We start from the raw sequence: 27993 nt of genomic DNA, 5'->3' as shown, positions 1-27993 counted from the left end.
TCTGTCGGCCAACACGGCTCCCCCTAATGGAGTGGACAATCCCAGGACTCCAGAACCGAAGCTGAGAAAAGATGGCTGTGATGAAGGGCTGTGAGCCCCACATTCGAAGAGACCCCTCCTCTTGCCCTTCACCCTCCTCTGCCTCCAGCCCCCGCCGGGACCCTCTCTGCCTCCACCTGGCCCTGGAGCTCCTGCAGCGATGCGTAGTACTTGGACCACCAGTCGAGCTCTTCGGGATCTGGGACGTCCTCCTCCAGCTCTGGGCCTTGGTCCAGGAGGCCTCTCAGGGGGAGCTTCTTCCGAGGAGCCTGAGGAAGAGAGACTTCAGCACTCCTAACCCAGCACCATGCCCAGCCCTGCCAAGCCCTCCTCCACACATCTCCCATAACCCGTCACCTTCAGGAGCCGTCCGGACATCCCTGCTTCAACCAATGAGGGATCCAGGGACTTCCTTCCTGGGAGAGCGGAAATGAGACCAGGAGGGCAGGTGAGTAGAAGTCAGACTCCCGGAGGGTCTTGGGGAGCCATCTCAGCCTGGAACCAGAGGGGCTCTGGTCTGGTAGCCCCTGAGAGAAAGGCCTTTACCTTCAAGCTCCTTGGGCACCAAGTCCCCTGTCTTCTCTTCTCCTTCCTCCTCGGGGGTATCCTCCTGACCCCGGAGTGTAAATCGCATCATGTGGGGGACAATGTGGGAACCCACGAGCACTGTGCGGCCAAAGGCCCGGCGTTCAATTACCAGGATGCTGAGTGGAGGCTGCAGGTAAGGCTGCTCTGGCAAGTCCTAGGGGTGGAGGGAGAGGACCTGTGTCTCCAAAGACCTGGGGAAGTGGGAGAGGCAGCGGCAGAGACAGATGCAAAGCCCTATATTTAAATCTGCATTCTTAGCCCAGCTCTGCCACAGCCTCATTGCATCAGCTGGTAAGTCATTGCCTTTTCTAAGCCTGTTTCCCCGCTAAAAAAGAGACACAATCTTGGAGTTGAAAGACTGTTGTATCAAATGACATAATGGATACAAAAGAATTTTGGAACCTACAAAGTGCTATCAAAAACATAAGGTGCTTGTTGTTATGTTATTATGCAAAAAACCAATGCTCCATAAAAAAAAGAACCAATGCTCAATTTGCTAACATAAATTTAGAGCCCTAAAAATATGTATCCCCTTTAACCCATGAATTCCATATCTATCAAGGAATTATAAGGGAGGGAAACAATAATCATAATACTGTATTGCTGGGCTTATTTTACATATATGTGACAATTATAGCATGAAGGAGGGTGGAAGGAATGGAGTTATAATGGAGAAAAGTTTCTATATTTTACTGTACCAAAAATAATATTAATCTTAAGTATATTGTAAAAAGTCAGTATGCATATTGTAATCCCCAGAGCAACTGCCAAGTAAAAAATCAACAAAGGGGTTAGAATAGTATGCTAATAACTATCTATTTAATACCAAAGAAGGTAGCAAAGGAGGAAAAAACCATGAGACAAATAGAAAACAAATTGCAAAGTGGTAGATGTAAACCCAACCATCTAAAAAATAACATCAGAAGTGACTGTATTAAATACTTTGATCAAAGGGCAGAGATTAGCAATTGGGTTGTTTTTTTTTTTTAAAGATGCAGGTTACATGCTGTCCAAGAGACATTCTTTAGAAAGACACATGTGGGTTGAAAGTAAAAGGATGGGAAAGATACGGCATGCAGACAGTGACACAGAGAGCTGGAGTAGCTACACTCTCAGACAAAACAGATATTTAGAGAAGAAAATTTTACTGGAGAAAAAGAGGGACATTATAATGATAAACAGGTTAATTTATCAGGAAGGTAACAACTATAAACGTATATGCACCTAACAACAGAACCCTAAAATACAAGAAGTAAAAGTGACAAAAATAATTCAACAGTAATAGTCAGAGACCCCAGTGCCACTCTGAATATGGGTAGAACAGCTGGACAGAAAACCAGCAGGAAGGCTCACACAACCCCACCAGCCAACTCCACCGCGGTGACTCTGCAGAGCCCTCCACTCAACAGGAAACACCTCTTTTTCAAGTACATGGTGGGGCAAGGGGTGCACTCTGAGATGGGAAACGAGAGGAAATGGCCCCTGGAAGTTCAACGAGCAAAGTGCTTTCAGTTTTCATCATCTCATCACTCAATGGAGTTTTCAGACTGAAAACTCCGCATGTGGAACAGAATCAGGAGACTGCATCGGGCTTTTTGTTGTTGCTGTTGCCTCCTCACCGCTGTGCTTGTCCTAGTTTCCCCCCCACCTCACACACACACACACAGTTCAGCACTTCTCGGTTTCCAAAGCCCTTTCACCAACACCCTGTCTCTCACCCACTCCTCACAGCACTCCTGCAAAGAAGGCATTTGGTGTTTTCTTCAACCTTTTTTCTTTTGCACCTGCTACTCCCTTTTACAAATAAAACACTGGAAGCTCAGATAAGACACGTGATTTAACAAGCTCCTAAGTGACATTGCTAGAATTGGACTCCAAAGTTCATATTACAGTAATTATAAATTACCAAAAAAATGTACTTTTCTCAGCCCCTGCTGTCTCAGAGACTAGATAGATTCCTTCAGACTCATGCTTCCTGACACTTGGCTAATCCACTCATTCCATACAGCCAAGGGAGCACCACCAGTTCATGGATTTATCCAGGAATCAGCAAACTGTAGCCTCTAGGCCAAATCTGGCCCAGTTTTTGTAAATAAAGTTTTATTGGAACACAGTCATATTCATGCATTTGTTGTCTATGAGTGTTTGCATGATACAATGACAGAGTTGAGAAACTGCGAGCTTTAAAACTATGTGGCTAGCCCTGGCTGCTGTGGTTCAGTGGATTGAGTGCCAGCCTATAAGCCAAAAGGTCACCTGTGCGATTCCCAGTCAGAGCATATGCCTGGTTTGCAGGCTACATCCCCAGTTGGGGACATGGGAGAGGCAACCAATCATGTATCTCTAGCACACTGGTGTTTCTCTCCCTCTCTTTCTCCCTCCCTCCCCTCTCTCTAAAAATAAATAAATAAAATTTTTTTTTAATAATAAAACTATGTGGCTCACCGAGTCTAAAATATTTACTAGCCAATTGACCCTTTATAGCCAGTGGTGACGCCTGGATGAATCCGAGATAACCAGCCTGGAATTCCCTGTCCTGTTGTCCTCTCTCACTTCCCAGCCCAGCACTCTGGCCCCTACCCAGGCCCTCACCACTGTCAGATGCCTGACGAGCTCGGTGAAATTGGGGCTCTCACGGTAACTGGCCAGGACCTCAGACTCCACACGCCGCCCAGCCACCTCCAGCACAACCTGGGGCCGCTCCACCTCAAACAGATGCACACGGCCGAGGCCCCTCAGACCCCAGAACAGCACCTAGGGTCAGGAAGTGGGAGACTCAGACGCCTGCCCCTGGCAGAGGGGCACCCAGGTGTGGGGGAAGGAGGGAGAGGGGAGTGCCTGGTGCTACCTCCACATGGAACTCCCTGAGCACCGGGCGCACATTGGGCGGCAGGGATAGGCGTTTGGAGAGGGGCTCCACCAGGGGTGTCAGGTCCTGGGGCTCCACATCACTGGGCACTGAGGGCTGCAGGGGGCAAGAGGTCAAAGGTCAAAGAAGAATCAGGCCGAAGGAGGGAAATCCAGGGCTCTGGAAAGAAAAATAAAGAGTTGCAGGTGAGCCCTGTCTGGTGTAGCTCAGTGGATTGGGCATGGACCTGTGAACCAAAGGGTCACCGGTTTGATTCCCAGTCAGAGCACATGCCTGGGTTGCGGGCCAGGTCCCCAGTTGGGGGCATTTAAGAGGTAACCACACATTGATGTTTCTCTCCCTCTCTTTCTCCTTCCTTTCCCCTCTCTCTAAAATAAATAAATAAAATCTTTTTTAAAAAGTTGCAGGTGAAATATAAATCCAGAGGGCCTGGGCAAGGCTGGGTTGGTGGGAGGGGGTTGTCTAGGAAACAGCCACGTACAGGAATGATGGGTGGGTGTCTGAGGCATGAGGATCCACCCACCGTCTGGGTTCTTTGGGGTTGGAGGCCTGACAAGGTGAACCTAGGGTATGTCTACTTTTAGTGTTCCCTGGAGTCAGGAGGTCCAATGAGGTGACCCCAGGACAGATCTGCAGCCCACATTCTCTTGGGGCAAGGGACTCGGGTGACCCTGGCACATGTCCATGTTCTGTATTCCCCAGGGCTGGACAACCTGAGAGAATAACAAGAGGAATCCACAGCTCATGCCAACTAGGCCACGGCACCCTGACCTCAAGCCGGCCACTGTAGTCCAGTTCAATGAGTTCAAAGGTGGCGATGAGCTCTCCGGCTGCCCGGGGCCCCTTCCTCAGGGGGAAGAACTGTAGCTCAGGGCGCTGGTAAGGGTCCTCCAGCAGCTTCACCCTCGGGGCAGCCAGCGCCCTGCCCAGGAACACGGCAGGGCCCTGCAGGGAGCAGGCCAGTGAGGACAAAAGTGGAAGAGGCTCAGGAGCTAGGGGAGAGGGCATCAAGACAAGGAGTGGGGGTGCCCGGGGCCGGAGCCCAGGGGGTGTCCAGGCCACACTCACAAACTTGTTGTGGTCGAAGACGTTGATGATCACTAACGGTGGCTCCTGATGTAGGTGCTCCCTCCTCCCGTCCACAATCAGCTGATCGAACACCAGGAGCTCGTCCCACAGGGGGCTCAGCGTCTGCTCCAGGACCTGGGGGCCACGCGGGGAAGGAGGCAGTGGTAGGAGTCAGAGAAGGCTCCCAACACACATCCCAGGTGAGCACAGCTGCACCAAAGTAGCACTTTAACTCTTTTCACAAAAGGCTGAGAATGTGAGGGAGATGAAAGCGACCTTCAGACTGGTGTGGACCCTGCCCTTCCAGCCCTGGTCTTTCCTTACACATCTGCTACCCTCAGAGCTTGTCTTAAAGTCCATCCCAGAAAACTGCTCCTCGCCCCTAGGGCCCTCCAGTTCTACACCACCCTCTAAATCAGGGCAGCCCGATCCAATATCTGGCCTGAAAGCCCAGGACGGGAAGACAGATTTAGGGCCTGGGGAAGAAAGCTCATCACCTACCGACCTTGTCTCCCAACGCCCTGCCCCTACACCCTCAGCCCAGGCCTCACCCGTGTGGTCTGGCACTGGGTAGAAATGAGGACTCGAGCAAAGGGGTCCGAGAGCCCGCTGTCATCTGCTGCCAACACACCTCGGGCCTGGTACAAGTGAGCCCGGAGCTGGAAGTAGCTGAAGTCTGGGGTGAGGGGAAGGAAAGGGCCGTGTTTGCTCAAGGGACCACTGGAGTCCCTGATCCAGGCCCCACTGAAACCCAACGGAGCATCTAGCCCCACACCTGGGCCCGCTGGTCACCCCCAGCACCCACCATCCCGGAGCAGGCTGCGGGGCAGCCCGGCGGAGGGCTCAGGCAGCAGCTCCTCGGGGAGCTCTGAGGTGCAGGCCTTGGCTTGCTTGCCCAGCCCCAGCCACAGGAAGAGCTCCAGCTTGGCACAGACCTCACCAGGAGCTGCCCCAGGTGCCTGTTGTGGAGAAGGGGCATGTTAGGGCCCAGTTCTTATTACTCCAGTGAGACCAACAGCCCTGCTCCCCAGGAGAGTGCCCCCAGTCTCTATACCGCCAAGCTGCACCCCAGCACCCTAACCCAAACAGCATCCCCTGTGCCTTACCCTTAGACCCCACTTTATGCCCTCTCCTCAATACCCCATTACCCCGATACTCCCTGTTGCTCCTGGCCAGCACTGTCGCTCCCTCCGCCCCAAACCCCATTGCACAAAACTACACTCCGAGCTCTGTGCTCCCACACCCCACACTCACCCTTTCTGTCCTCTCCTCCCCAACACACCTAGATTCCCTGTCCCTCATCCCCATGGTCACGGCTCCTCACGCTAGCGATCCCTGTGGTTATCTTTTCCAGGGACACCTCCTCTAGAAATATTTGGCCCCAAGCCAGCTGTACTTTTAAGGAACTAATTAATCACTCTCCCATTTTCATTACCCCGCCCATCTGCCAGGCCTCATCAGGGAAAGGGCCAGTGCGGGCCCAGGGCTGACAAAGGTTGGTGTTTATCTCACATCAAAGCTGGCCCAGGTAAAAAGCACAACATCCTTCTGGCTTTCGGATAATTGAAAAGAGTTTGGGTATACTTTTTAAAATAATAAAAATGGTAAAAAATTAAAATGTTTGAATTTTTTCAAAAGTTAAAATAAATGTGAGCCTCCCCCCACTCCAGACCCCAGCACCCTCGCCCCAGCTCCACTCACGGTGAGCAGCAAACTCTGGATCTTCCCACAGTGCTGGCCTCGTTCCTCCTCAACCGCGGAGCAAAGCACATCCTGGGCTGGAATCCGGGCCCAGGCCACCCGGCGCCGGCCACTGAGCATCCAGACCAGCACGTCCGGGAGGGGTGGCTGGGGCTGCAGGCAGAGAACGGGGTCACCAAGGTGGACGCAGAGCCGAGACCACCTGTTCCCACAGCTTCCACTGGATGGACAGACCAATATGCCACCTCCCGCTGAAATTACCCATCTTTTAACTCTGTGTCCTTTTCCCATTAGACTTTTGTGGCTTGGAGGTAGCGAAGTTTTCTCACACAGGCAGCAGAAAGCAATAAACGTGAAAGAAAAGTTGTATGTGATGCTTGATCCAAACTTTGTGTAAATATATATTATTTCAGCCTCTACCGTTCTTTTATACTCCAATCCAGGCATATAATAAAAATTTATAAAACATAGGAAAAGAAGAAAATCTGACCCATGGTCAAGAGAGGAAATAATCATTAGAAATAGGCCCCATAGGTAACCCAAATATTGTACTTATTAGACAGAGACGTTAAAAGAGTTGTGATAAAAACACTAAAGGATTTAGTGGGAAAAGTACACAGAGTTAAAAGAAAGTTTCAGCAAACGTATGAAAACGAGCGGAACAGACGTCTGGAAAGCGCCGGGGAAAGGGCGTTTGGGGAGGAGAGATTGGGGGGTGAGGCGTCACCTCTTGGGCCAGGAAGTGCAGTTTTGCCAGCAGCTTCTTGGCCAGTGCCACCTTCTCTTGCACGTTGCCCTGTCTCAGGCCCCGTAGCAGGCGCAGTCCTTGCTTTGCCAATAGGTTCTGGAAGGGCAGGAAGAGGCTGTGAGCAGAGGGCCCCTGCTGGGTGCCCGAGACTCCCGCTTCCCAGAGGCCCGTACCAGGCTGTGCACCAGCAGTTTCCCTCGGCACCTGTCCAGGGTGTTGGGCCGGGTCATCGTTCGGCGCTCAGCACCGTGGCAAAACTGTCTGCAGTGAGTAGGAGGGGACATGACAGGTGGGAGTCAAAGAAGGGGACACTGACCCTTAGGGCCACTTCCCTCAGGGCTGGCGTCCCACACCCAGATTCCACACAGCCTCTCTCAGACTTGTTCTCAAAGAGGGGCTCTTCCTCAGCCAAGGAGGGCTTCTGTATTTGGACCATTCCCAAATTCTTTGAGGTCTGCCTCACTGTCGAGCCCCAAAACTCTTTGGTATTAAACGATCTACTACCCTGGCTATGGAAAGTATGGCCCAGGACGAAGAGCAAGGTATCACCTAGTTAGAGACGCAGAATCTCAGCCTACCACACACTTGCTACTATAATCCACGTGTTTACGTGCTGCGGGATCCACACGCACATTAAAAGCTCAGATGGGTTGGGTGTGACATTTCCAACAAATGGACCCGAGATAGCTGAGCTGTTACCTGCCCGAATCAAGTGCAAGAGTTCCGATGACTATGCCCCCCTTTAAAAGATCCTGCTTTACTCCCCAACTCCAGAGTCATTCTTTACTGCTCTTTCTTTCTCTCACATTCCACATCAGTCCATCAGCCCACAACTGAGTCTCTGCCTTCAAATATATCTGGAATCTGACCACTTTTCTCCTGTTCCAGGGCCACTCGAGTCCCAGCCACCACCCTTTCTCGCTGGGATCATGGCAGCAAACCCCCAGCTCCCACTACTTCCACCCTCGCCCCCTCTCCTGCAGAATATTCTCACACAGCAACCGCAGTGAGCTTTTCAACGCTCTCCAGACCATTTCTCTCCTCTCTGGGGGTTTCTCAGCTCAGAAGAAAAAGCAAAGTTTTTTAAACGGCCTAAAAGGCTCTGCATGATCTGACTGACTTTATCTCCCTGGCTGCATCCAATACTACTCTCCCCTCACGCACGAGCCCACTTGGCCTTTCTGCTCCTCTGTGAATACACCAAGCCCACTACCACCTGTGGGCCTTTACTTTTTTTTTTATTTAAACATTTTATTTTCAGACAGGGGAAGGAGGGAGAAAGAGAGGGAAAGAAACATTGATGTGTGAGAGAAACACTGATTGGTTGCCTCTCACATGCCCCCAACTGGGGACCTGGCCCCCAAGCCAGGCATGTGCCCTGACTGGGAGTTGAAGAGCAGCCTTTTGGTCCACAGGCTGGTGCTCAATCCACTGAGCCACACCAGCCAGGGCAACCTTAGGTATTTTGTATTAGCAGCCCCATCTGCTAGAATGTTCTGCCCTTAGATCTTTGCATGCTCACTGCCTTTCTTCATTCAGGTCTCTGCTCAAATGTTACCTCCTCACAGGCCTTCCCCGGTCATCTAGTCTAAAAAGCCCCTCCACTCTCTCTGCCCTCATACTCTGCCTCACCTGTCTCTCTAAACAGAAAGTAAGGCAGGGCGGCGACTTCATTTTGATCACCACTGTGTCCCCAGGTCCTGCTTCCTAACAGATGCTCAGAAGATTTTGTTGGGTAAAGTAAAATGATTTTGGAAATGTGGTATTTTGGGCCTTTTTTTTTTTTTGACTGCCAATGACTTAAGGCTTTATTATAAAACTTTTAAAAAATATATAAAATAAATGACTCCAAGGATTTTTTTTCTCTGATAGCAAAAAAGAATCTAGAAACCTAGGAACATTTGCTATTGATTGAAAATTGGGAGAAGAATCAACTCCTCTTAACAAGATTCAGAACCACAAAATTGGATTCAGAGAAATTGGGTCTGGTAGAAATAATGGCCACAAAAGAAAACCACATTAGCCAAAGCTATAAATAGTGAAATATGATAGGGACAAATCTTTCTCTGAAATTTCCCTACCCAAGAATAATTTCTGTAATAAAATAATTGCAGTAAAATACAAGTGGAGATAATTTAGTTGCACTGTATAGAAAATCAAGCAAGGAATTAAACTGGGTTTGGAGACGTAGAGGATGGAGACGGAGAAGAGCACCTTATGATAAAGCCCTGGGATATATAAGGCAAGGCCTGTCCAGAAAAAGTCCAGTCATTGTTAATATAACGAGAACGGTTTGTGCAACATCATGTAACCTGGCAGCCAAGGAGAGTGGACTGGAATGCACATGTGTGAACAATGACGATTCCACTGTACTAATCAGTGGGGGTGGCAGACGCTGTTGAGTGAGTATTCGTATCATGTGGCCGTCACATTCAAAATGACTGAGCGAGTAGAGCAACAAACCTGCATCAAATTTTGTGTTAAGCACTGGCTGGTGTGACTCAGTGGATTGAGCACCAGCCTGCAAAATGAAAGGTCATCAGTACGATTCCAATCAGGGAATATGCCTGGGTTGCAGGCCAGTGTCTCTCTCCCTATCTCCCTCCCTTCCTGTCTTTCTAAAAATAAACCCATAAAATCTAAAAAAAAAAAAAAAAAAAGCTTAACCCTCTCTTGTGTGGATCAGTGGATTGAATGCCGGCCTATGAACCAAAGGGTCGCCGGTTCGATTCTTAGGCACATGCATGGGTTGCGGGCCAGGGGCCCTGTGTAGAGTGCATGAGAGGCAACCATACATTGATGTTTCGCTCCCTCTCCTTCTCTCTCCCTTCCCCTCTCTCTAAAAATAGATAAATAAATAAATCTTTAAAAATAAAAAGAACTTAGATTTTTTTTTCAATTGCATTAAGCATAAATATTCCTCTGCAGAAAATATTCAGGTGATTCAAAAGGCCACAACTACGGGCAACTGGTGATTGGCAGCTTCATCAGGACAGTGCGCCCACTCAGGCATCACAGCTCGTGCAGTTTTTTGGTGAAACATCAAATCACCCAGGTGACTCAGCCCCGCTACAGCCCAGATTTGGCGCCCTGTGACTTCTGGCTTTTCCCCAAACTAAAATCACCTTTGAAAGAGAAGAGATTTCACAGCGTCAATGAGATTCAGATAAATGCAATGGGGCAGCTAACTGTGATTGGCAGAACCGTGTGATGTCTGAAGGTGCCTGCTTTGAAGGGGACTGAGGCATCATTGTCCTATGTACTATGTTTCTTATATCTTGTATCTTCTTCAGTAAATGCCTCTATTTTTCGTAGCACGTGGCTGGATATTTTCTGAACACATACATGGACATTTGGAAAATTTAGAGGTCTAGACGAGAGGGAGCCAGCAAAACTGATGGAAAGAAATGGCCAGGGAACAGAAGGAACACCAAGGGTGTGAAAACAACAGCAGAGATTTCCAAGAAGGAGAGTGGGATTGACTGTGTCCATTGACACTGAAAGATTAAGTTGAGGACAGAAAAGCTATGACCGGGTCCTTGGCTGAGTCTTCCTTTTCCACACTTCTTCTAAATGCTGGAGCTCTCCAGGTCCTCAAATTTTTCTTTTCTCTGCTCTGTAGATGATCCTATCCAGTTCTATTTATGTATTCTTAACTCCCAATTTTTTATTTCCAGCCTGGAATTCTCCACAAAACTCAACTCACATAGCTAACTGCCTAGCAGAAACATCCACTTGTAAGTCTAATGGACATTGACCTCAAAGTTAACATGTCCAAAAGATCAGAAGCTCACTTCAATCCAATCAGGCCTTCTCTTATTTTCCATAGCTCAGTAAATAGCACCATCTACATAGTTGTGTAAGCCAACATCTTGGGAGTCACTTAGGACTCTTCTTTGCATGTTTTCCTCACCCCCTGCTAGTTAGCAAGTCCTAACGTGTCACCTCCAAAGTCTAAAATTGCTCTTGAATCTGTTCATGTCACTCTATGTCCACTGCAACCATCCTAGATACAATTCATCATCAGTCACCTGGACTTTTGCAATGTCCTCTTTAATAATCTCTCGGCTTCCTCTCTTACATCACCCCTCCCCCACTGATCCTTTTTAAGGATAAGTTAGAGCATATCCCTGCTCTCTTCAACACCTTTTGTGGCTCTCTCTCTCACTCAGAGAAGAAGCCCAGGTCATCACAATGGCCTACAAGGCTCCCCCATGCCTGTCCCACCAGCATCCTCCACACACACCCCCATGCACCCTCCAGCCTCATCTGCTCCTTCTGCGGCAGTCCCACTGGCTCTCACTCCTCCGCAAGCACACGGGGCCTGCCTCCTCTCAGGGCCGTAGCACACGCTGTCCCTTCAGCCCGGGGCGCCTTACTCACGTGGTTTGCTCCTCCATCTTCACGTCAGTTCCACAGTGGCCACCCATGGCCACCCTTTTTTAAATTTCAGCACTTCTCTCAATACTCCCTTCATTTATGTTCTCCCTAACATGTATCCTTATCATACCTCTTCAATTTCTACCATTTTGTTTGCATGTTTTTTCATTTGTGTCCCCATCCAGCCTCCACCCCCCACCGCCACCAAAATAATAAGTTCCCGAAATTTTTGTAAGAATGCTTTTCACTGCTATCCTTGTGCCTAACATAGTGTCTAACATAGCAAGTGTGAAAGGATTTATTAAAGAAATGGATTAATAACTTTTTTGAGAAGAGGGTCAGAAAAACACTGAAATACCTGCAGCAGGTTATGGAATTGCAGTCAGTAAAGGTCAAAGATGGAAATGACTAGGACGAGCTTATGTGGTTACATAATGGCCTGGTCCCTAGGGACCACTTGCATAATTCCTCCAGTAGGAGAGAGGAGATAAAATCAAGGTCACAGCTGTGGCTGTGGGAGCAAGGGCACTTCCTGCACCGTAGCAGCAAGGAAATACAGCAGATGGATGCGCAGAAACTGGCAAAGGTAGTGGACCGGATGGAGGCAGGTGAAGCTTCTATTTTGCATATGATGCAAGAGAAGAGGTCATTAGCTGGAACAAGAATGGAGGAAAGGAGCAGGGGACGTTTAGAGGAGAGTGGGAAAGGCCCAAGATTCTAGGAGCACCCCAAACGGAGTTTATTGGAGCGGACTGGCCCAACCCCCAGTGATTTCCATCAAGCTTCCTCCATACAGACAACCATCTCTTTCTCATTCTTCTGTAAAGCTACGTAAAGGCAGTTTCCATCCGCCCTTGGGCCCAAACAGCCACCAGTCTGGAGTTGGCACAGAGACAGGCTCTCAGCTCACCTGCACCCAGCCACCAGCTCCTCCAACGCCTGCTTGAGTCGTGCGCAGGCGCCGGGCCCTGGCCTGCGCTGCAAACTCTCAACCTCCTGGAGCCCCTGGTCCTGTATGATGGATGGCGGGGGGGGGGTCAGAGTCACCAGAGTCCCAGACTCCAACCTCGTTTAGGCCACACCCCCACCCAAGGGTCCCGCCCACTAGCCACCGCACCTATTGGCCCCTCCCATCTTTGGTTCCAAGGGGTTGGTGGATTCGTTTTCCTAGCGCCCCACTGACTCCACGCCTCTGGGGCCAGAGCCAATCAGTATTTTACCTTTGCTGGTCCCTTTCTGGGTCCAACAATTTTGAATCCCTGCCCTCCCACAATTCTGGCCTCCTCACCACACCCACAAGCTGTGCTCTTTGGCCCTCTGGGCTCACCCCAAATAGGTGCTGGCTCCCTGGTGCTACCCATTTGGCCCAGCTCCAGAGCTCCCTTCAAAACTGCAGTCTTCTACATGTCCCAGTGTCCCGGCCCTCCTTGTGGGATCCCGCTTCACCCTCACCAGCCTCTCGGCCACTTTCCACACACAGTTACTGCTCCGCAGGCGCCACGTGTGATCTTCCCAGCGGCTCCACACGTGCACGCACGGCTTGCAGTGACGCAGGGGCAGGCAGAAGTATGGCCTGGGCCAGGCGGAGAAGACCAGAGGCTGTGTGGGGACAGTCCTGGGCCGCTGGGGGTCCCCCAATACCCTCCCTCTAGCCACCAGGAGTACTCACCCGCTGCCATCCATGGGTTCAGGCCTCTGAGCAGGGGTTCCCAAATCCTCTTCCTCCTCCACCAGCCTGGCTCCCACCTCTGACTCCAGCAGAGGCTGCGCTTCCCCCTCCGTGCCCTCGGTTCCCTCGCCCGTCCTGGACCCTCGGCCCAGTTGCTCCTCCTGGCGTCCTGCGTGACCTGCCCAGAGCAGCACGGGTCAGTAGGCACCCGGTTGAGAACTGACCCCTCCCTCAGCCTCCTCCACCTCAATAGAAGTCAGAGTCCACCCCTTGCTGAGGTTAACCATCCCTTCCAGGGGCCTTAAGTCTGGAACAAGAGTGACCAGCCTCAACCCCATGGCCCTTCAGGGGTTGGGCTAGGCTACACACCAATGGAGATCTCGAAGCTGATGGGCTGGGAGGCCAGGGCAGGGTCAATCATGGTGGCCTCGAAGAGTACACCAAAAAGCAGGAAGTCTTCACAGGGTGCCAGGGCATTCTGAGAAAGGTAGGCCAGATTGGAGTCAGCCCTGCTCTCCCACGTTACAGCCCAGACGAGGCTGGGCCGAAATGCCCACAGAAAGATATTGTGATGGAGGCCCTAGGAGAGTCACTGTGGTCTCCTACCTCCCTCTCTGACTCTTGCAAGCCCCAACCCACTGGCCCAGGGCCTCCTTCTCTCTGGCCCGCCTCTAATTAATCAGCCCCCCTCCCTCCACAAGCGTAGGTGCACAAGAACACATATGTACACACATTGTAGCCTTCACCTGGGGCCCTAAACTGAGACACCCCCCACACACACACACACCCCGATCCTGGGTTTCATCCTTGGAGCCATTTACACACATGCCAGAGCTGAGGGTGATCCTGGGCCTTTGCTAAACCCCAGCCCCCACCTCTGGCAGCGGCAGCAGCTCCTCCACCTCCACCTCCATGGAACCAGGAATCTCAGGTGCACCAGCGCTAGAGCTGGCATCCAAGTGCTGCTGAATCCCTGTTGGGGTCTGGCCCTGCCTGGCTTTCTTCTTCTTTCCCATGAGCTTGGACAACCTGGACCTGTGTGGGGCCTGGAGAGGCTCAGGTTCGGCTCTCCCTTCCAACACCTCCATGGACACAGCCACCAGCAGGCGGCCGCGGAACCAGACGCCATGGCCAAGGCCGTCGTTGAGACTTTGAAGACCATCCCGGAGTTTCCCACTGGGAGGCGAGCCGTAGAGAGGCACCCAGGCCGGACCGAAGGTGGGGTTGAACCCCGCTGTGGGGGACAAGAACAGTGTTTTGGAGGGAAACATGGGGCGGGTGGACGCTAAGTCGGTCTATGCACTACACCCTTATTTCCTGCAAGTTTGGGGTGGGGAGTGAGACTGGGCCTCTAGGAGCGGAGGCACTGCGGAGGATTGGTATCTAGGCTTTAGGGGCGGCGGAAGTCAAAACTGGAGAGGTGGAGTCAGATGGGGGCGGAGCTACAGGTGACCGGGCAGGGGCTGCAGTAAACGCATAATGTGGACGGGGCTTGTTTCTGTTCGTGTAAATCTGCAGGGGGCACAGGTCGAGAGTGGTTACTGGATGTGCAGCTGTAGTTAGGATTCTGTCGACGGAGCCAAACCGGGGGTGGGCTTTGTACTCTGGGAGAGATAGGTGGGTCTCCGAAGGGAGGAGCACAATTTGTCCTGTGGGGTGGACCTGGCTTTCTAAGCAGAGGATGGGGTTTGCCGCCAGGGGCGGAACCAGGTCAGACAAGTTCCAGGTGAAGGTGGCTCGGGTCGGCCAGAGGGGCTCACCCTCGCGGCCCGGGTGTGAGATCTGCTGCAGGTCCAGCACGTGCGTGGCGAGGGCCACACCGACCAGGGGAACGTCATCCCTCAGCTGCAAACGAAGGCTGCGTGTCAGTGGCGGGAAGAGCTCCACGAAGCTCAGCTGTTCATTCCACTCGGGCGCCTCCGCTTCTTCACGCACCGACGTCTCGCCCTGAGCGTGGAGAGGAGGACAGGAGAAGAGGGGTCAGGGCGGGACCAGGGCCCGAGCCTCAGCCAAGTGAGGACAGGAGGAGCTTACCTGCTGGCCCAGGAAAGACACGCGCACATAGGGATCCACGAGGACGCGCTGGTCGTGCAGGGCGCGTGCAAGACTGCCCAGCAGCCCCGGGCGCAGCGCGGGCAGCCCCTCTGCGCGGTACACGCGCACGCGCAGCCGCGCCCACGGCCTCTCCGCCGGCACCCGGCGGGGCAGGAGCAGGTTCCTAGGGGAGGTGGGCAATGAGATTCCGGCTTCTCAGCCCCTTCGCTTCTTTGCATTCTGCAGGCCATACTCCGCCTTACCCTCCCCTCCCACATCACCCCTGCTCACTTCTCGATGTCTGAACTCTGCCCTGGTCCCAGGGGTGGCAGCGGTGGGGACGGATCCCCGCGCGCCCTCACGGACAAAGTGACCTTGACGAAGCCTTTGGTCCCAGCGCGGGTGTCCCGGGGGTCGTGCAGCGGAGCCCATTTCTGGTAAAAGTGGCCATCTGAGAGCAGAGGGGTGGGCCAGGGGTCAGGGGAGACCAGTGAGATGCTAAGGCGCTTATCCAAACAACAGGGTTCATGACCAGCTCAACAGAGAGGGGCGAGAGTGCGTGGAGGCCAGCCTTCCGAAGCAATTGCCATCTGACAAGGATCAGTGCCCAGAGGGTTAGCTTCCCTTGTCTTTGCCCATGAGTCTCAATGAGGGACAGGATCATTACCTGGATGGTCGAAGATAATGCCCAGGTCCATCCTGAAGGTGCCGATCCGGGTGGCCATAAAGGGGAGGGTCTGCGAATGGAAAACCTAGGGGAAGAAGTGGCATTAGCCCTGGCTGGGGCTTCAGCACGCCCCTTGCCCCACAGCAACCTCTCACCCCAGCCCCCCTCACCGTAATCTCCAGCAGCAAATCTTGGAGGCGAAGTCGGGTCTCATGAAATTCGAACAAGAAGTACTGGATTGAAGTGGGGAAACAAGAAAGGTGAGAGAAGGTTATATGTGAAGGATTCACACCAGCTGGGCTCTGCCTCTGGAAAGAAAATGCCCTACTTAACCATCCCACGCCCTGTGGCGCCTCTGTGCACTCTTTCCCTCCAAGAGCCCATTAGACTTCAGGCCTGGCACTTGGCTCAAGTCCGCCTCTGCAGACTGTTCTTTATTGTGAGTCCCACCCATTCTCTTAGGCCGGCCTCCACCTTGGTGACGCCCACCTCGTTGTAGAAAGGGCAGTTGGTCCCGCGCTGTGTGGCGGTCACGCGGCGCTGCTCCCCAACACACACAACCACATAGGGGTTAATGTTGACTCCCACCAGCTTCTGGGCCTCCAGCACCGTGACCCCCACCTCAAGGGTGTAGAAGGAAGAAAAAAGGATGCCCAGTCCGCCGAGGGGTAGGGGCATAACATTCTGTGGTGGAGGGCAGGTGGTATTCTCCCAGGGTTAAGGCCTGGAGAGAGACGGGTACCTGGAAGTCCTGGGCTCCGGACACCTGGAAGTGATCCCTTCGGGCTAGGCCCCGGGCTCGGCTGTGGGAAGGGTCAAGGTCAGGGATCACTTCACTTCCTCCTCACACCACACCTACAGTCTCGCTTAATGCTTGAGTTGTGACCTCCTCTCCTCTGAACTTTTGGATTCTGAGTCCTCTGGTGTTGTCATACCCCCCATCTCATCCTACACCCAGAATGTGACACATTCCTGGAGGCCTAAAACCATTCATTCATTCAACAAAGATTTATTGAACACCTACTATGTGCCAACACTCTTTTAGGCACTGAAGTGACCAAAAGAAACAAAACTCCTTGCCCTCATCGGGTTTTCATCACCTACCTGGATTCCATAAGCAGTGTGTGAGCCAGTGCAGCTGCGTGCGTGTCTGTGTGGCAGTGTCTGTGCCTAGGAGTGAGTGGCCGTTGACCCCAGGGTATCCACTCTTCACCCATGTCCGGGGACCATGTGTATGTGAGGGTGGATGTGCATTGAGCCCGCATGTATGGACGAGCGAGGGTGACACACTGGTGGGGTGTGGGAGCAGGTGTGCAGTGCATACAAGTTACCTCTTGAGGGGGCTGAACACGACACCAGAAAGCTCCACATCAGGCTCATCTTCCAGCTCCAGCTCCAGCTCCAGTTCATTGTCTTCGTCATCCTGCTGAGCCAGGCCTCGAGCCAGCCTGCGTCCCAATGCCGCGGCCCGCTGCTCCAGCCGGGCCTCCCCAGGCCTGATAGGAAATGCCCTCAAGGGACATGTCTGGGACCTACCACCCATCTCTGGGTACCCCTTGACGTCCCTGACCCTAGAACTGACCTCTGACCCTGGGACTGACCCCACTGATCCCAGCACTGACCTCTAACCTGGGATACCTGTAATTCCAGAATTGACTCCTGATTCTGGGACTGGCTTCTAACCCTGAAATTGATCCAGTATTGATCCCAGATTCTGGAACTGACCCACATCACTTGTTCTTAATCTGAAGACTGACCTGGTGACTCCAGGGCATCCCCACATACTTACTCCAGCTCCTGGAAGCCCATGTTGGGGATGACCAGCTCCGAGCTGAGAGGAAGAAAAATGGAAGAAATGAAAGGACCGGGCCTGACTACGGAGCTGCCAGCTGGGCAGCATGGGTGCAAAGGTCGCCATATCCAGCAGATCCAGAGTAGAGCTGGGAACCACTTCTACCTTCCCTACCTACCTTGATGGGGACCACCACTCCTTACCTAGGTTTGGGGGGAAGATGGTTTACCTGTCCCGGATGGGTGCCCCAAAGTCCTCCTCTGCCCAGGCTCCACTAGCGCCCTCTGGGGGCTGGTACTTTAGGTCAAGCTCCACCTGGATCTGAAACCAGATACGCAGTGTGCCGGAGGGCCCCTCTCACTGCCACAGGGCAAAGAGACGTCCAAGGACAATGCTTTTACTCCACCTGTGAGCACAGACCTCCTCCTGGCTTGCTTCTAGGGTGACTTGTGATGCCTCTTTGATTATTACTAATATTAACTACTCACAATCTATTAAGAACTTAACATGTGCAAGTTACCTCTTGAAGAGGCCAAACAGGACTCCAGAATTCTCTCATTGTTCTTAGAAATTGATTACTGTGGCCTTCACAGCTCTGCATGATCTGGTCCATGCCAACCTTTCCCACCCCATCTCTTAGGGGATCTGCTCCTGCCCTGCACCCCACTTACGCTTTCTCAGTGCACCGGGCTTTTGCCTATGCCAGTTCTTCTGCCTGGAACAGTCTCCCCTCCTATTAACTTAACTCCTGTTATCCTTCGTCTCCAAGTTCAAGCACTACTTACTCAGAGAACCTAACCTGACTCCCAAATAGACCACATAACTCTGTTATACACTCTTCAAGCCCCCTACCAGTTCTTTGGTAAGACCAGTCAGTGGCAATTTCACACTTATTTGTGTGAATATTTGTTAATGTTTGCCTCTCTCTTTAGATATGGAGCTCTAGGAGGGGAAATCCTTATCTGGTTTTGCTTACCCCTGAGCCCTCAGTGCTCAGCATAGCACTTAGCTTATAATGAGGGTTCAACACACAATGACAGACTGAATGAAAAGCTCATCTGATATGATTCCACACAACGTAAATGAGGAAACAGCTAAGAGAAATGAAAAAACTTGTCCACATTCTCAGCTGGGAAATGGTGGATCTGAGACTTGAACCCACCAGGTCTGTCTCTACCAGGCTCTACAGACCCCTCATGACACATCAGGAAAATCCAGCCAGGTTTATCTTGGAACATCTCCCAAGAATCGAGCCTGGGGCAGGGTCACGGAGCAGCACAGAACTTTTTCCCTTTCCCCATCGCCACACGCCAGGCCCTCAGAGGTGAATGTGGTCCTTGGCCCACGTAGGGCTTCAGCAGGGGCTGCGGTGGAAGGACCCCTGGCTGGGGGGCCTGGTTGCCACTCCCATCTAGGTCTAGGTTTTCCCCTCTGAGAAATCTAACCTTCTATTTAGAGGGACTCTCAAGCTTGGGAGTGGCAGGCTGGGGGCCGGTGGAACTCACCGGGGACACTTGCAGATTCTTATCTACTAGGGCCTCACGCAGCACCAGACGCCCAACGCTCTGCAGGTGCTGCAAGGAGATCACCAGGGTCCCCAGAGACCTAGGGGTGTTGCATGGAGCAGAAAGAAGAGTGACCTGGGGAATGGCCCCAAATCACCCCCAGCCCCACCTGCATCCTTGGCTCCTCCAGCTGTGTGTTCAGCCTACTCACCTGGGGCTGAACACACGGCTGCAGTTAACCACCTGCACTGACAGACACTCCCCAGCCAGTGGGGCCCCATAGTGCGGCCAACGGAACAGCTGGGGATAGAAGGAACTTTGTGACCCCCCCACCCCCGTCCAGAGCCTGTTCCCAAGCCTGAAACAGGAACCAACCATCCAAACTTGGAGCTAACCCTATGACTGATCTTTCAAACCTGGAACCACCCCCAACCCACCACATGAGGTTGATGCCAAATTAGGGCTGATCTGGGATAACAACCAATCAAAAACTACCGATCATAATCCCCTGTCTTGATTCTGACTTGTCTTAAACTGGGTCAGACCTCTCAAGCCTGAGACTGACCCTGCCTCTTGAGACTAGATCTCTCAAAAACCGGGAATGAGCCCCCCAACCCCAGGATGGACTTAGATGGGGCACAGATCAGCTTCTCCCCATCCAGGATCCAACCCCACTGACCTCACCAATATCTGCTTCTTGGCCACAGTGAATTCTCCTTGTTTTCTGAGTGAAACCTGCTCAGAATTGAATCTAGCATTTATCAGTCCTTCCCCATGCAACCTCCACCCCCTCAAATCCTCAGCCCAGAGCCCAGTCTCCCTGGACTCACCTTAAAGGAAGGTAGAAGATGGGGAGGGAAGGAGACAGAGAATTGAAGATATTTGGCTGGGGGATAAGGAACAGGCTGTAGAGATACCTAGGGATAGGGTTGGGGGCCTTGGGAATGTAGGAACCAGAGCCCCCTACTTCCAAAAGTCCTTAGAGTACCCCTGCAAGCCTCACCCCGAAAGCTGAGCCTCACTTGTCGGTCATGGGTGCCCGGCAGCCCTGTCAGTCGCCGCACACACACGGTCAGAGCCATTGTCCCAGGGCCACTGGCTCTGCCTCTGCCCGCCTGCCCTCCTGCCCACCTGCCCGCACATCGGAATGGCCTCTGAGTCACGGGGCTCACCCAGCAGGTTCGGCAAACCCTGCCCTATAGTCAAACACACAGGCAGCAGGTCTGGGTGTTATAGGTGGGGAAGGAGTTGGAGGACTAAGAGATGGGTGTAAGGTCCCTGTGGTCAGCTCAATCTTCCCTGCCTGCGCCACTGTCAGCCTTCATCCTGCATATCCTGCATTCTTGTGGGAGCTGGGAGCTGGGAGGGGTGGAGGCGAGGACTGAGGATAGCATCTCAGTTTGGTCCAGCGAACCTATGAGGACCTAGGGGCATGGGCTTCATGGGGTTCCTGGTTCACCATTCCTGTCCTCAATGCCCAGCTCAGGCTCTGGTTACATTGTAGGCCCTCATAACATTAGCCGAGCAAATGGATGGATTAATAAATGAATCCCATAGCCCCCAGCATTAGTATTGTGGGCACCCAACACATTTAGATTGAACATGTCCCTAACTTGCACATAACAAGTGTTCAAACTAACTTCTTTTCTTTTTTAAAGAAAAGATTTTATTTGTTTTTAGAGGGAGGGGAAGGGAAGGAGAGAGGGAAATGAGAGAGGGAACAGCAATGTGTGGTTGCCTCTGGCGTTCCCCTTACTGGGAACTTTGCCTGAAACCCAGGCATGTGCTCTGACTGGGAATTCAAATGGTGACCTTTTGGTTCACAGGCCGGCACTCAACCCACTGAGCCACACCAGCCAGGGCCCTAACTAACTTCTCAGCCAGAAGCCTTATCTTGGGATTAATAATGGGACCATAGATAGGCTCAAGGGAATCAGCAAACCCCTAAAATTCTTTGCAAATATTGAGCACATGTGCATTTTTCTGGATATAGAACTCCTAGCTTAGGTTAATAATCCTTTAACAGATGTGTAGTACTTTTACTGAATATATGAAGGAAGGAATGTATTTTGTAATCTGAACCTGTGGGTGATGATAACTATGTGCTGAGTGTACTTCGTGGCCATCTGAGGAATCATTCTATTTAATGGCACCTCCTATCCGCAGGACTTGTGCTATGACACCATGAGGGAAAGGGGTTGCAGCTGGAGATGAACTGGACACACCCTCTGTCTTTCAGCACCTTCGTGGACTCCAACATTAAACGAAGACTAGGAAGACTGCAATGGCCATCAGAACAGAAACGAATCAGGCTGGGTTCCTTGCAGGATGGAGCCCAGAGGGGCATTTAGAATGAGCTCAGTGAATTAGTGTCGCCCTGCAAGCCGAAAGGTTGCCAGTTCAATTCCTGGTTAGGGCACATGCCTTGGTTGTGAGTGGGGGGTCGAGTGAGGGACAACAACAGATCAATGTTTCTCTTGCACATTAATGTTTCTCTCCCTCCCTTTCTTCCTCACTTCCCCCATCTCTAAAAAAAATAAATAAAATCTTTAATAAAATAAAATAGGCTTTGGGAACAAGAGTTGAGCAGAGACGGAAATCCAGGCAGTGGGGAGGAATTCGGGGTGTGTTCCTGAACCTGTGATTTGTTCGGTTTGGCCTGTGTATACGGAACGTATCAGGTGGTTGCAGTAGATAAGATTAGGTGGTCGGAGGACCTGGGGCTCGCTGTGTGGCGTTGAGTCAGACATGATCCCTTCTCCAGCTTCAGCTTCTTCTCAATAGTGGGACTAGAAAGCCTTGTTCTTCTCATTTCCCAGGTATTAGGTACTCAGATGTGTTTTTGGGTCCCAGATAAGTGGTATGGATTGTCCCATTTCTAAACAAGTTCCGAGTTGGACCTCAAGGCCTCCAAATGTTGGGGGAGGACTTCACTTACCCATTTGAGAGATGGGGACACTGAGACCCAAAGGAAGGCAGAGGGGGAACCAGAATTCTCCGCTTGCAATGCCTTGGCCCTTCCCTTTCTTCCTTTCCTGAGTCCTGAGGCATCTAATCAAGCAAAGTATAGATGCCACTCCTCTGGAACCTAATGTAGGCACCTCCCCTCTGGGCTAGAACCCAGCCGGGCAGGTTCTCCCAGGACTTCAACCCCCCTAAAAACAGCCACTTTCGCTTTCTGACATTCCAAAGATGGGACGTGGCAGAAAAAATACCGAGTTTTGGAATTCTAATCTTTATCGCCCATTGTGTGGTTTTAGAAACATCCTTTCCTCTCTCTGGACCTGTTTGCCTAGCTGTTCAATGTGCACAGGATGCAATGAATATCTCTTCAAAGTGTAGTCCTTAATCAGGATCATACAATGTGGTTGTTAAAAATGCACAGTCCTGCACCCACTCCAGAAATGCTAAAGTAGGGAAGCATTTCTGGAGTGGGTTCTAAGCAAGGTATGCCTGGGAACCTGAATTTCTATCCTCTACATTTGTATGCTGCCACACAGGAGCCTGTGAACCTCTGGTCTCTTGGCTGTCAACATCTGTGAGTCCCCATTCTATTCTTGAAGACTCAGGTGACTGGTTTGACCGTGGGTATGAGCAGTTGGTGGGTACTGAATTCTCACCCCGCAGACCCCTGGTGAATATGGATCTGAGAGAGGGATCCACAGACCTTGATGTCAGAGTTCTCAGGACTGATGACTAGGATAAGAGGAGGGGAGTGATGGGTTTGCAGAGCAAAAGAGACCAAATGTTTATTTAGAAGTGCCCTGGGTGACCCGTTGGCTGCCGCCCCCCCCCTTTTAATCTTCACCCAAGGACATGCTTATTGATTTTAGAGAGAGGGGGAGGGAAAGAGAAGTGAGAAACATCGATGTGAGAGAGAAACGACTGGGAACGAACCTACAACCCAGGCACATGCCCTGACTTGGAATCAAACTCCGGACCCTTCAGTTTACAGGACAACCCTCCAACCAACTTAGCCACACGGTCCGGGGGAACTTGCTGCTCCTTAACTCATTCATTCACAAATATCTGAGAACCTATTACATGCTGGGCTTGTCTAAGGTGCCAGAGGACGTAAAAGGATAGAAATTCTTTTTTAGCCGAGTGCAGTTTTAAATAGAGTATTCTGGAAAAGTGCTGTGATGTTATTGCTTGCTTTAACATGAGAAAGGAGACGGCCATGGCTCCCAGTAATGTCACGACAAGTTCTGTGACCCTCGGTCAGGGCGTTCTGCGGATACCGTGGTCTCCTCTATGACGTCAGCAGCAGGGTTCAGAAACAGAAGAGAGGGCCGAGCCCAGCCGTGGGGCCCGCCGGCTACACGCAGGCTCCTGGGGTCCCGGCGGCGCGCTCCGGCTGAGGGAAGGCCGAGGGTCTTGGCGGCTGCTGCGGCAGCGACTTTGGCGTCCGTGAGGGACCAGCCCAGAGTCAGGATGCGGCGGAGCCCCCGCCCAGGCTCGGCCGCGTCCCCGCACAAGCACGCGTCCAACTTCTACAGTGACAACAGCAACAGCTCAGTGAGCACTACCTCGGGGGACACCAGCGGCCACCGGTCAGGTGGGCCGGGGCCCGGGGAGCCCGAGGGCAGAAGAGCCGAGGGCTCGAGCTACAGTGAGCCCGTCTTGAGCTCAGGAGTGCCCGGAGGAACCGCATGGGATGGAAGCTCTCGGCAGAAACCGGCGCAGCGGAGCCACAAAGTGCCGACCACCGGTGGCGCGGCTACCGTGAGGGGCGGGGCCTCGGGTGCGGGCGGGGTCGAACCTGGGTAAGCCGAGGGAGGGGGCGGGCACAGGGACGGGGCTGGGCGAGGAGCCGGGAGGAAACTGAATCTGGGCTCCTCCTAAGGGGCGGGGCCTATGGAGCGATGAGGGGGAGGCACTAAATAAGATGCTGCGATAGAGGAACTGGGGAGAAAATCCTGTGATTGGGCACCACTGAGGGGGCGTGGCCTCGGTGTTAGCAGGAGTGGCTACCTGGGACAAGGGCCCAAGCGGGACCTAAGACTGGGGGCGGGGCTTCCGTTGGGTGGTGGAACCAAAATCTTAAGTGAGCGTCCCTGAGGGACGGGGCCTCAGAGTGCCCTGAGACCTGGGGTCGGGGGTTGCGGTGGGACCAAAGCCTGTGAGAAGCGGCCTTGCTTCTGGGCTGGAGAACGTGAGGCCTGGTCCCGGGGAAAGAGGGGGTCTGCCGTGCGCAAGGCCACAATGGAGCCCTTGGGCTCCCGCAGAACCGGCTGGCTCTCCCGTTGTCTCTGAGGAGCAGTTCGACCTTCTCTCGGCCCTGAATCTGAGGCAGGAGATGCAGTCCCAGCGAGTATTCAAGAGCTTCCTGAGTATGGGTCAGGCTAGACCAGATCCCCTCTAACTCTCCAGCTCCCCTTCCCGAATTCGGTCTCATCTCTGAGACTGTCGGTTCTCAGCCCCCCGCCCCATGCCTGAGACTACATCCCTTCTCTGAGCCCGATCCACCTTCCCTGAGCCTAAACGCACTCTCTTTGCCCCATCTAATTCTCTTGGCCCACCCCTCTTCATCTCTACCCTCTTTAAGCTGTAGTCCTGTCTCTGAGCCCCTTCTCCTCCCCTCAGGCCTATTTTTCCAGGTGCTGAGCGTGTTTTTATCCCTGCTAGGAGACATGCTGGTCAGTGTGTACAGGTCAGAGGGAGGAAAAGGGGACCCCCAGGGGCTGCTCTTTGGAGAAGGTGGGGAGCAGGGCCTGACCCTGCTGAGGCTTGAACCGATTCATACCCAGCTGAGTCGTGTTCACAGGAGCTGCCGGGTCTAGGAGCCTGGGGTGGGGCTGCGGAGTTCACTAGGATCCCTGGGCCTCAGCCTTCCTCTGGTTTTTTAGAGAGGTCTGTTCCATCCGCTTCCTGCTCACGGCTGTGTCCTTGCTGAGCCTCTTTCTGACAGGTGAGAGGGTGGGGAATTCCTGAGTGCTTTGGAGCCAAACCAGGCACATTTTCTCCTATACCCCTCAGCCCACTGTGCCCCTTCAGCTCTCCGCAGTCCCCTTCGGGGCCCTGTAGTCCCCTCTCAAACTCAAATCCCTCAAGACTCTTCTCCTTCACTGTCCTTTATGCCAGGGAAATCCTCTTCCACTCCCTTCCCCTGAGACCACCCCCTTCTTTCTCCAGCACTCTGGTGGGGTCTCCTGTACCTGGTCCCTCCTTTGGAGAACGTGAGTCTGGGAGTCCGTGTCCCAGGGTGGGTGGTTGGCAGTCTATGAAACTGGAGCTTGTAGGGTGCCCCCTGTGGGCTGTTGGGAGGAGGAAGCAGTGCTGGAAGGACTGGATATAAATAGGTTTCTGAGAGATTGTGTCCAGAGGTGCTGGAGGGTCTCTGAGGGTCCTGGAAGGTCAGGAGAGGGGGTGGCAATCCTCAAAAGGAAGGCCCTTTGAGTCTGCCTGCTCTCAGGCTCAAGTGGGACGAGGGAGGGGGGCGGGGACTGAGCAGCGCTGTATTTTGTCCTTTCCTCCCTCCAATAGGAACCTGAGATGCTGACCCTAAGGTGAAAGATGGCATCTAGGGGGTGGAATTGGGGGGCTCACAGGTGCTCCCGTGGAGGGGATATGGGAAGTGTCTGGGGAACAGGGCGCTAAGCACACTGTGCCAACCTCCCGCCTGCAGCGAGTACCACGAGCGCGTGCGCACCCAGGGGCAGCAGCTGCAGCAGCTCCAGGCTGAGCTGGATAAACTCCACAAGGAGATGTCCAGCGTTCGCGCAGCCAACAGCGAGGTGAGCCCCGCCGCATCCCGCTCTCACGAATCCTGTTCTCACAGCCCGGCCCCAGGGGGTGTCCAGGGGGCTCTGCCCACTGCACAGTCCTTGCACTTGGAAACCCCTTTCGAAGGCCCGCTCTCCGGGTCTTGAGTCTTAAAGCCCTGCCCCAGAGCCTCAACTTCGGGATTTCTTTCCGGGCTACAAAGCCCATCCCCAGACAAGTATGCTCCCCTTTAAAACCAGCCCACAAGCCCGGTCCTCCTTCTTTCCAGAGGGTGGCCAAGCTCGTATTCCAGAGGTTGAATGAGGACTTTGTGCGAAAACCCGACTACGCGCTGAGCTCTGTGGGTAAGACCCATAGACCGTGAGAGACTGAGACACTGACACACGGAAAGAGACGCAGACAGCCCTACACACACGACCGACCCAAGGAGTCCGACCTGAGACACTGACCCAGCTGTCGGTCAGGTCTAGGAGTCCCTGAGCGGTGGCTTCTCCCCTGTTCCAGGAGCCTCCATTGATCTAGAGAAGACATCCCGTGACTACGAGGACGCGAACACTGCCTACTTCTGGAATCGCTTCAGCTTCTGGAACTACGCGCGGCCACCCACGGTTATCCTGGAGGTGGGCCTGGAACCGGATCAGAAGGGCCAGGGGCGGGACTCTGGGGAAAGAACCAATAGCTCGCTGGAGGTGGGACCTAATTGAGCTGAGGGCGTGGCGCCAGGCCCGGCCCTGCTGGGTCGGAACGCGCCTGACTGGAGGCGGGGCCTGGTTTGGGTGGACTGAGGCTGGTGTTGCCGGAGAAACCTGGCTTTACTACGGACTGGGGTCTCGGGAGGGATATGTCTAGGCAGGGGCCCTGGCTGGAGGTGGAGGACTGAACCTGGCGAAATGGGTCGAGCTGAAAGGAAGTTGGCCGGGCGGGGGTGTGAGCGGGAGGCTGACAGGGCACAATGTGAACCCGTGCCCAGGCTGGAGAAGGGCAAAGTCACTCGATCCGCGGGTTCTGATCGACTCTCGGTCCTCTTGCAGCCAGATGTGTTCCCTGGGAATTGCTGGGCTTTTGAGGGCGACCAGGGCCAGGTGGTGATCCGGCTGCCAGGTCGAGTGCAGCTGAGTGACATCACCCTGCAGCATCCACCTCCCAGCGTGGCGCACACCGACGGAGCCAACAGCGCGCCCCGTGATTTCTCAGTCTATGTGAGTTGGATTGAGGCCAAGGAGGTGGGGGATTTTGCTTAGAAAGCACCAGGCACTTGGAAAACCCATGAGTCTTTGCTTGTGCATCTATAAAATGGAGATATCACCACTTGTCTTTCAGAGCTGCGATAGGTTATAATTATAACCACATCCAAATATTAGTTACGGATTATTGAGCGCTAACTCTGTGCTGAATGCTTTACATGGATTATTTCCTTGCATTCACACAACCTAGTACTACTCCCCTTCACAGATGAGTAAAGTAATGCTCAGGGGACCTTACTTGCCCAAGGTCACACAGCTAACAACTGGCCAGATAAAATGTGCAGCCTGGTTTCTTTGAGCCCACATTGCACACGACACTTTCCTAACACCAAAAAAACAAAGGAGCCCTCACTGGTGTGGCTCAGGGCACATGCCTGGGTTGCAGACCAGGTCCCCAGTTGGGGGCATGCGAGAGGCAACTGATAGACATGTTTCTCTCCCTTTCATTCTCCTTCCTGTCCCTTCTCTCTAAAAAATGTTTTAGAAAACAAAAAACAAATGAAAACATGCATACAGCTACTGAACACATACATAGTAGGTCCTCAACAAAACTGCTTTCTCTCTTCTCCACCTGTGCCTCACTGTTCCCCAATTCACTCTTCACCTACCAGGGCCTCCAGGTTGATGACGAAACTGAAGTTTTCTTGGGAAAATTCACCTTCGACGTGGAGAAATCTGAGATTCAGACTTTCCACCTACAGGTGTGTTTGTCTCGGGGGATGAGAGTGCTAAGGGAGTGGGACAGTGAGAAGATTGGGGAGAAAGGCAGCCCCTGTCATGATCCATTGGTCTCCCCAGAATGACCCCCCAGCTGCCTTTCCCAAGGTGAAGATCCAGATTCTAAGCAACTGGGGCCACCCCCATTATACGTGCTTGTATCGAGTCCGGGCCCATGGCATCAGAATCTCAGAGGAAGCAGGGGACAGTGGCACAGGGGAGCCCAATTAAACATGCTGATTGTTA

At 52.9% G+C, this 27993-nt stretch overlaps 2 protein-coding genes across 4 annotated transcripts in view; one reads left to right on the top strand and one right to left on the bottom strand.

The window, feature by feature from the left end:
• LOC123814909 (fer-1-like protein 4) overlaps positions 1–20193 on the bottom strand; it is a 33628-nt gene extending 13435 nt beyond the window's left edge. The window contains exons 1-31 of one of the 3 annotated variants that reach the window (XM_045833048.1): positions 20064–20193; positions 19740–19795; positions 19272–19360; positions 19061–19160; positions 17785–17876; positions 17553–17594; positions 17095–17259; positions 16506–16566; positions 16253–16384; positions 15934–15996; positions 15764–15848; positions 15388–15547; positions 15097–15280; positions 14823–15009; positions 13938–14296; positions 13432–13540; positions 13063–13240; positions 12846–12966; positions 12304–12404; positions 7187–7274; positions 6993–7109; positions 6266–6418; positions 5370–5523; positions 5116–5240; positions 4565–4699; positions 4268–4441; positions 3476–3592; positions 3220–3381; positions 586–781; positions 397–455; positions 177–308 (exon numbers count right to left, since the gene is read on the bottom strand). In XM_045833048.1, the coding sequence (XP_045689004.1) occupies positions 177–308; positions 397–455; positions 586–781; positions 3220–3381; positions 3476–3592; positions 4268–4441; positions 4565–4699; positions 5116–5240; positions 5370–5523; positions 6266–6418; positions 6993–7109; positions 7187–7274; positions 12304–12404; positions 12846–12966; positions 13063–13240; positions 13432–13540; positions 13938–14296; positions 14823–15009; positions 15097–15280; positions 15388–15547; positions 15764–15848; positions 15934–15996; positions 16253–16384; positions 16506–16566; positions 17095–17259; positions 17553–17594; positions 17785–17876; positions 19061–19160; positions 19272–19360; positions 19740–19795; positions 20064–20142 (3975 nt within the window). In that variant the 5' untranslated portion in view covers positions 20143–20193. Of the gene's footprint in view, positions 1–176; positions 309–396; positions 456–585; positions 782–3219; positions 3382–3475; positions 3593–4267; positions 4442–4564; positions 4700–5115; positions 5241–5369; positions 5524–6265; positions 6419–6992; positions 7110–7186; positions 7275–12303; positions 12405–12845; positions 12967–13062; positions 13241–13431; positions 13541–13937; positions 14297–14822; positions 15010–15096; positions 15281–15387; positions 15548–15763; positions 15849–15933; positions 15997–16252; positions 16385–16505; positions 16567–17094; positions 17260–17552; positions 17595–17784; positions 17877–19060; positions 19161–19271; positions 19361–19739; positions 19796–19890; positions 19966–20063 lie in introns of all 3 variants that reach the window. The other 2 variants (XM_045833050.1, XM_045833049.1) reach the window with 2 other exon arrangements.
• Positions 20194–23494: 3301 nt separating this feature from the next.
• Positions 23495–27993, top strand: SPAG4 (sperm associated antigen 4). Its single transcript, XM_045833322.1, has 11 exons — positions 23495–23804; positions 24647–24713; positions 24910–24971; positions 25196–25239; positions 25547–25569; positions 25689–25797; positions 26055–26130; positions 26291–26406; positions 26818–26985; positions 27642–27731; positions 27829–27993. The coding sequence occupies exons 1-11, from the start codon at positions 23495–23497 to the stop codon at positions 27976–27978; spliced, it is 1215 nt and encodes a 404-aa protein (XP_045689278.1). The 3' UTR covers positions 27979–27993.

This window comes from Phyllostomus hastatus, unplaced genomic scaffold (genome assembly GCF_019186645.2).
Source record: "Phyllostomus hastatus isolate PE091 unplaced genomic scaffold, TTU_PhHast_1.1 phas_contig_17, whole genome shotgun sequence".
In the NCBI taxonomy this organism is placed as follows: domain Eukaryota; kingdom Metazoa; phylum Chordata; class Mammalia; order Chiroptera; family Phyllostomidae; genus Phyllostomus; species Phyllostomus hastatus.
This window is presented reverse-complemented; position numbering and strand designations above follow the sequence as displayed.

What these genes read in the sequence shown, in the direction of transcription:
- SPAG4 (XM_045833322.1), top strand. Translation starts at nt 23,495, where the DNA reads ATGCGGCGGAGCCCCCGCCCAGGCTCGGCCGCGTCCCCGCACAAGCAC. An exon ending in CACCCACGGTTATCCTGGAG is followed by an intron (nt 26,407 to 26,817) that starts GTGGGCCTGGAA and finishes GTCCTCTTGCAG; the next exon opens with CCAGATGTGTTCCCTGGGAA. An exon ending in TTCAGACTTTCCACCTACAG is followed by an intron (nt 27,732 to 27,828) that starts GTGTGTTTGTCT and finishes TGGTCTCCCCAG; the next exon opens with AATGACCCCCCAGCTGCCTT.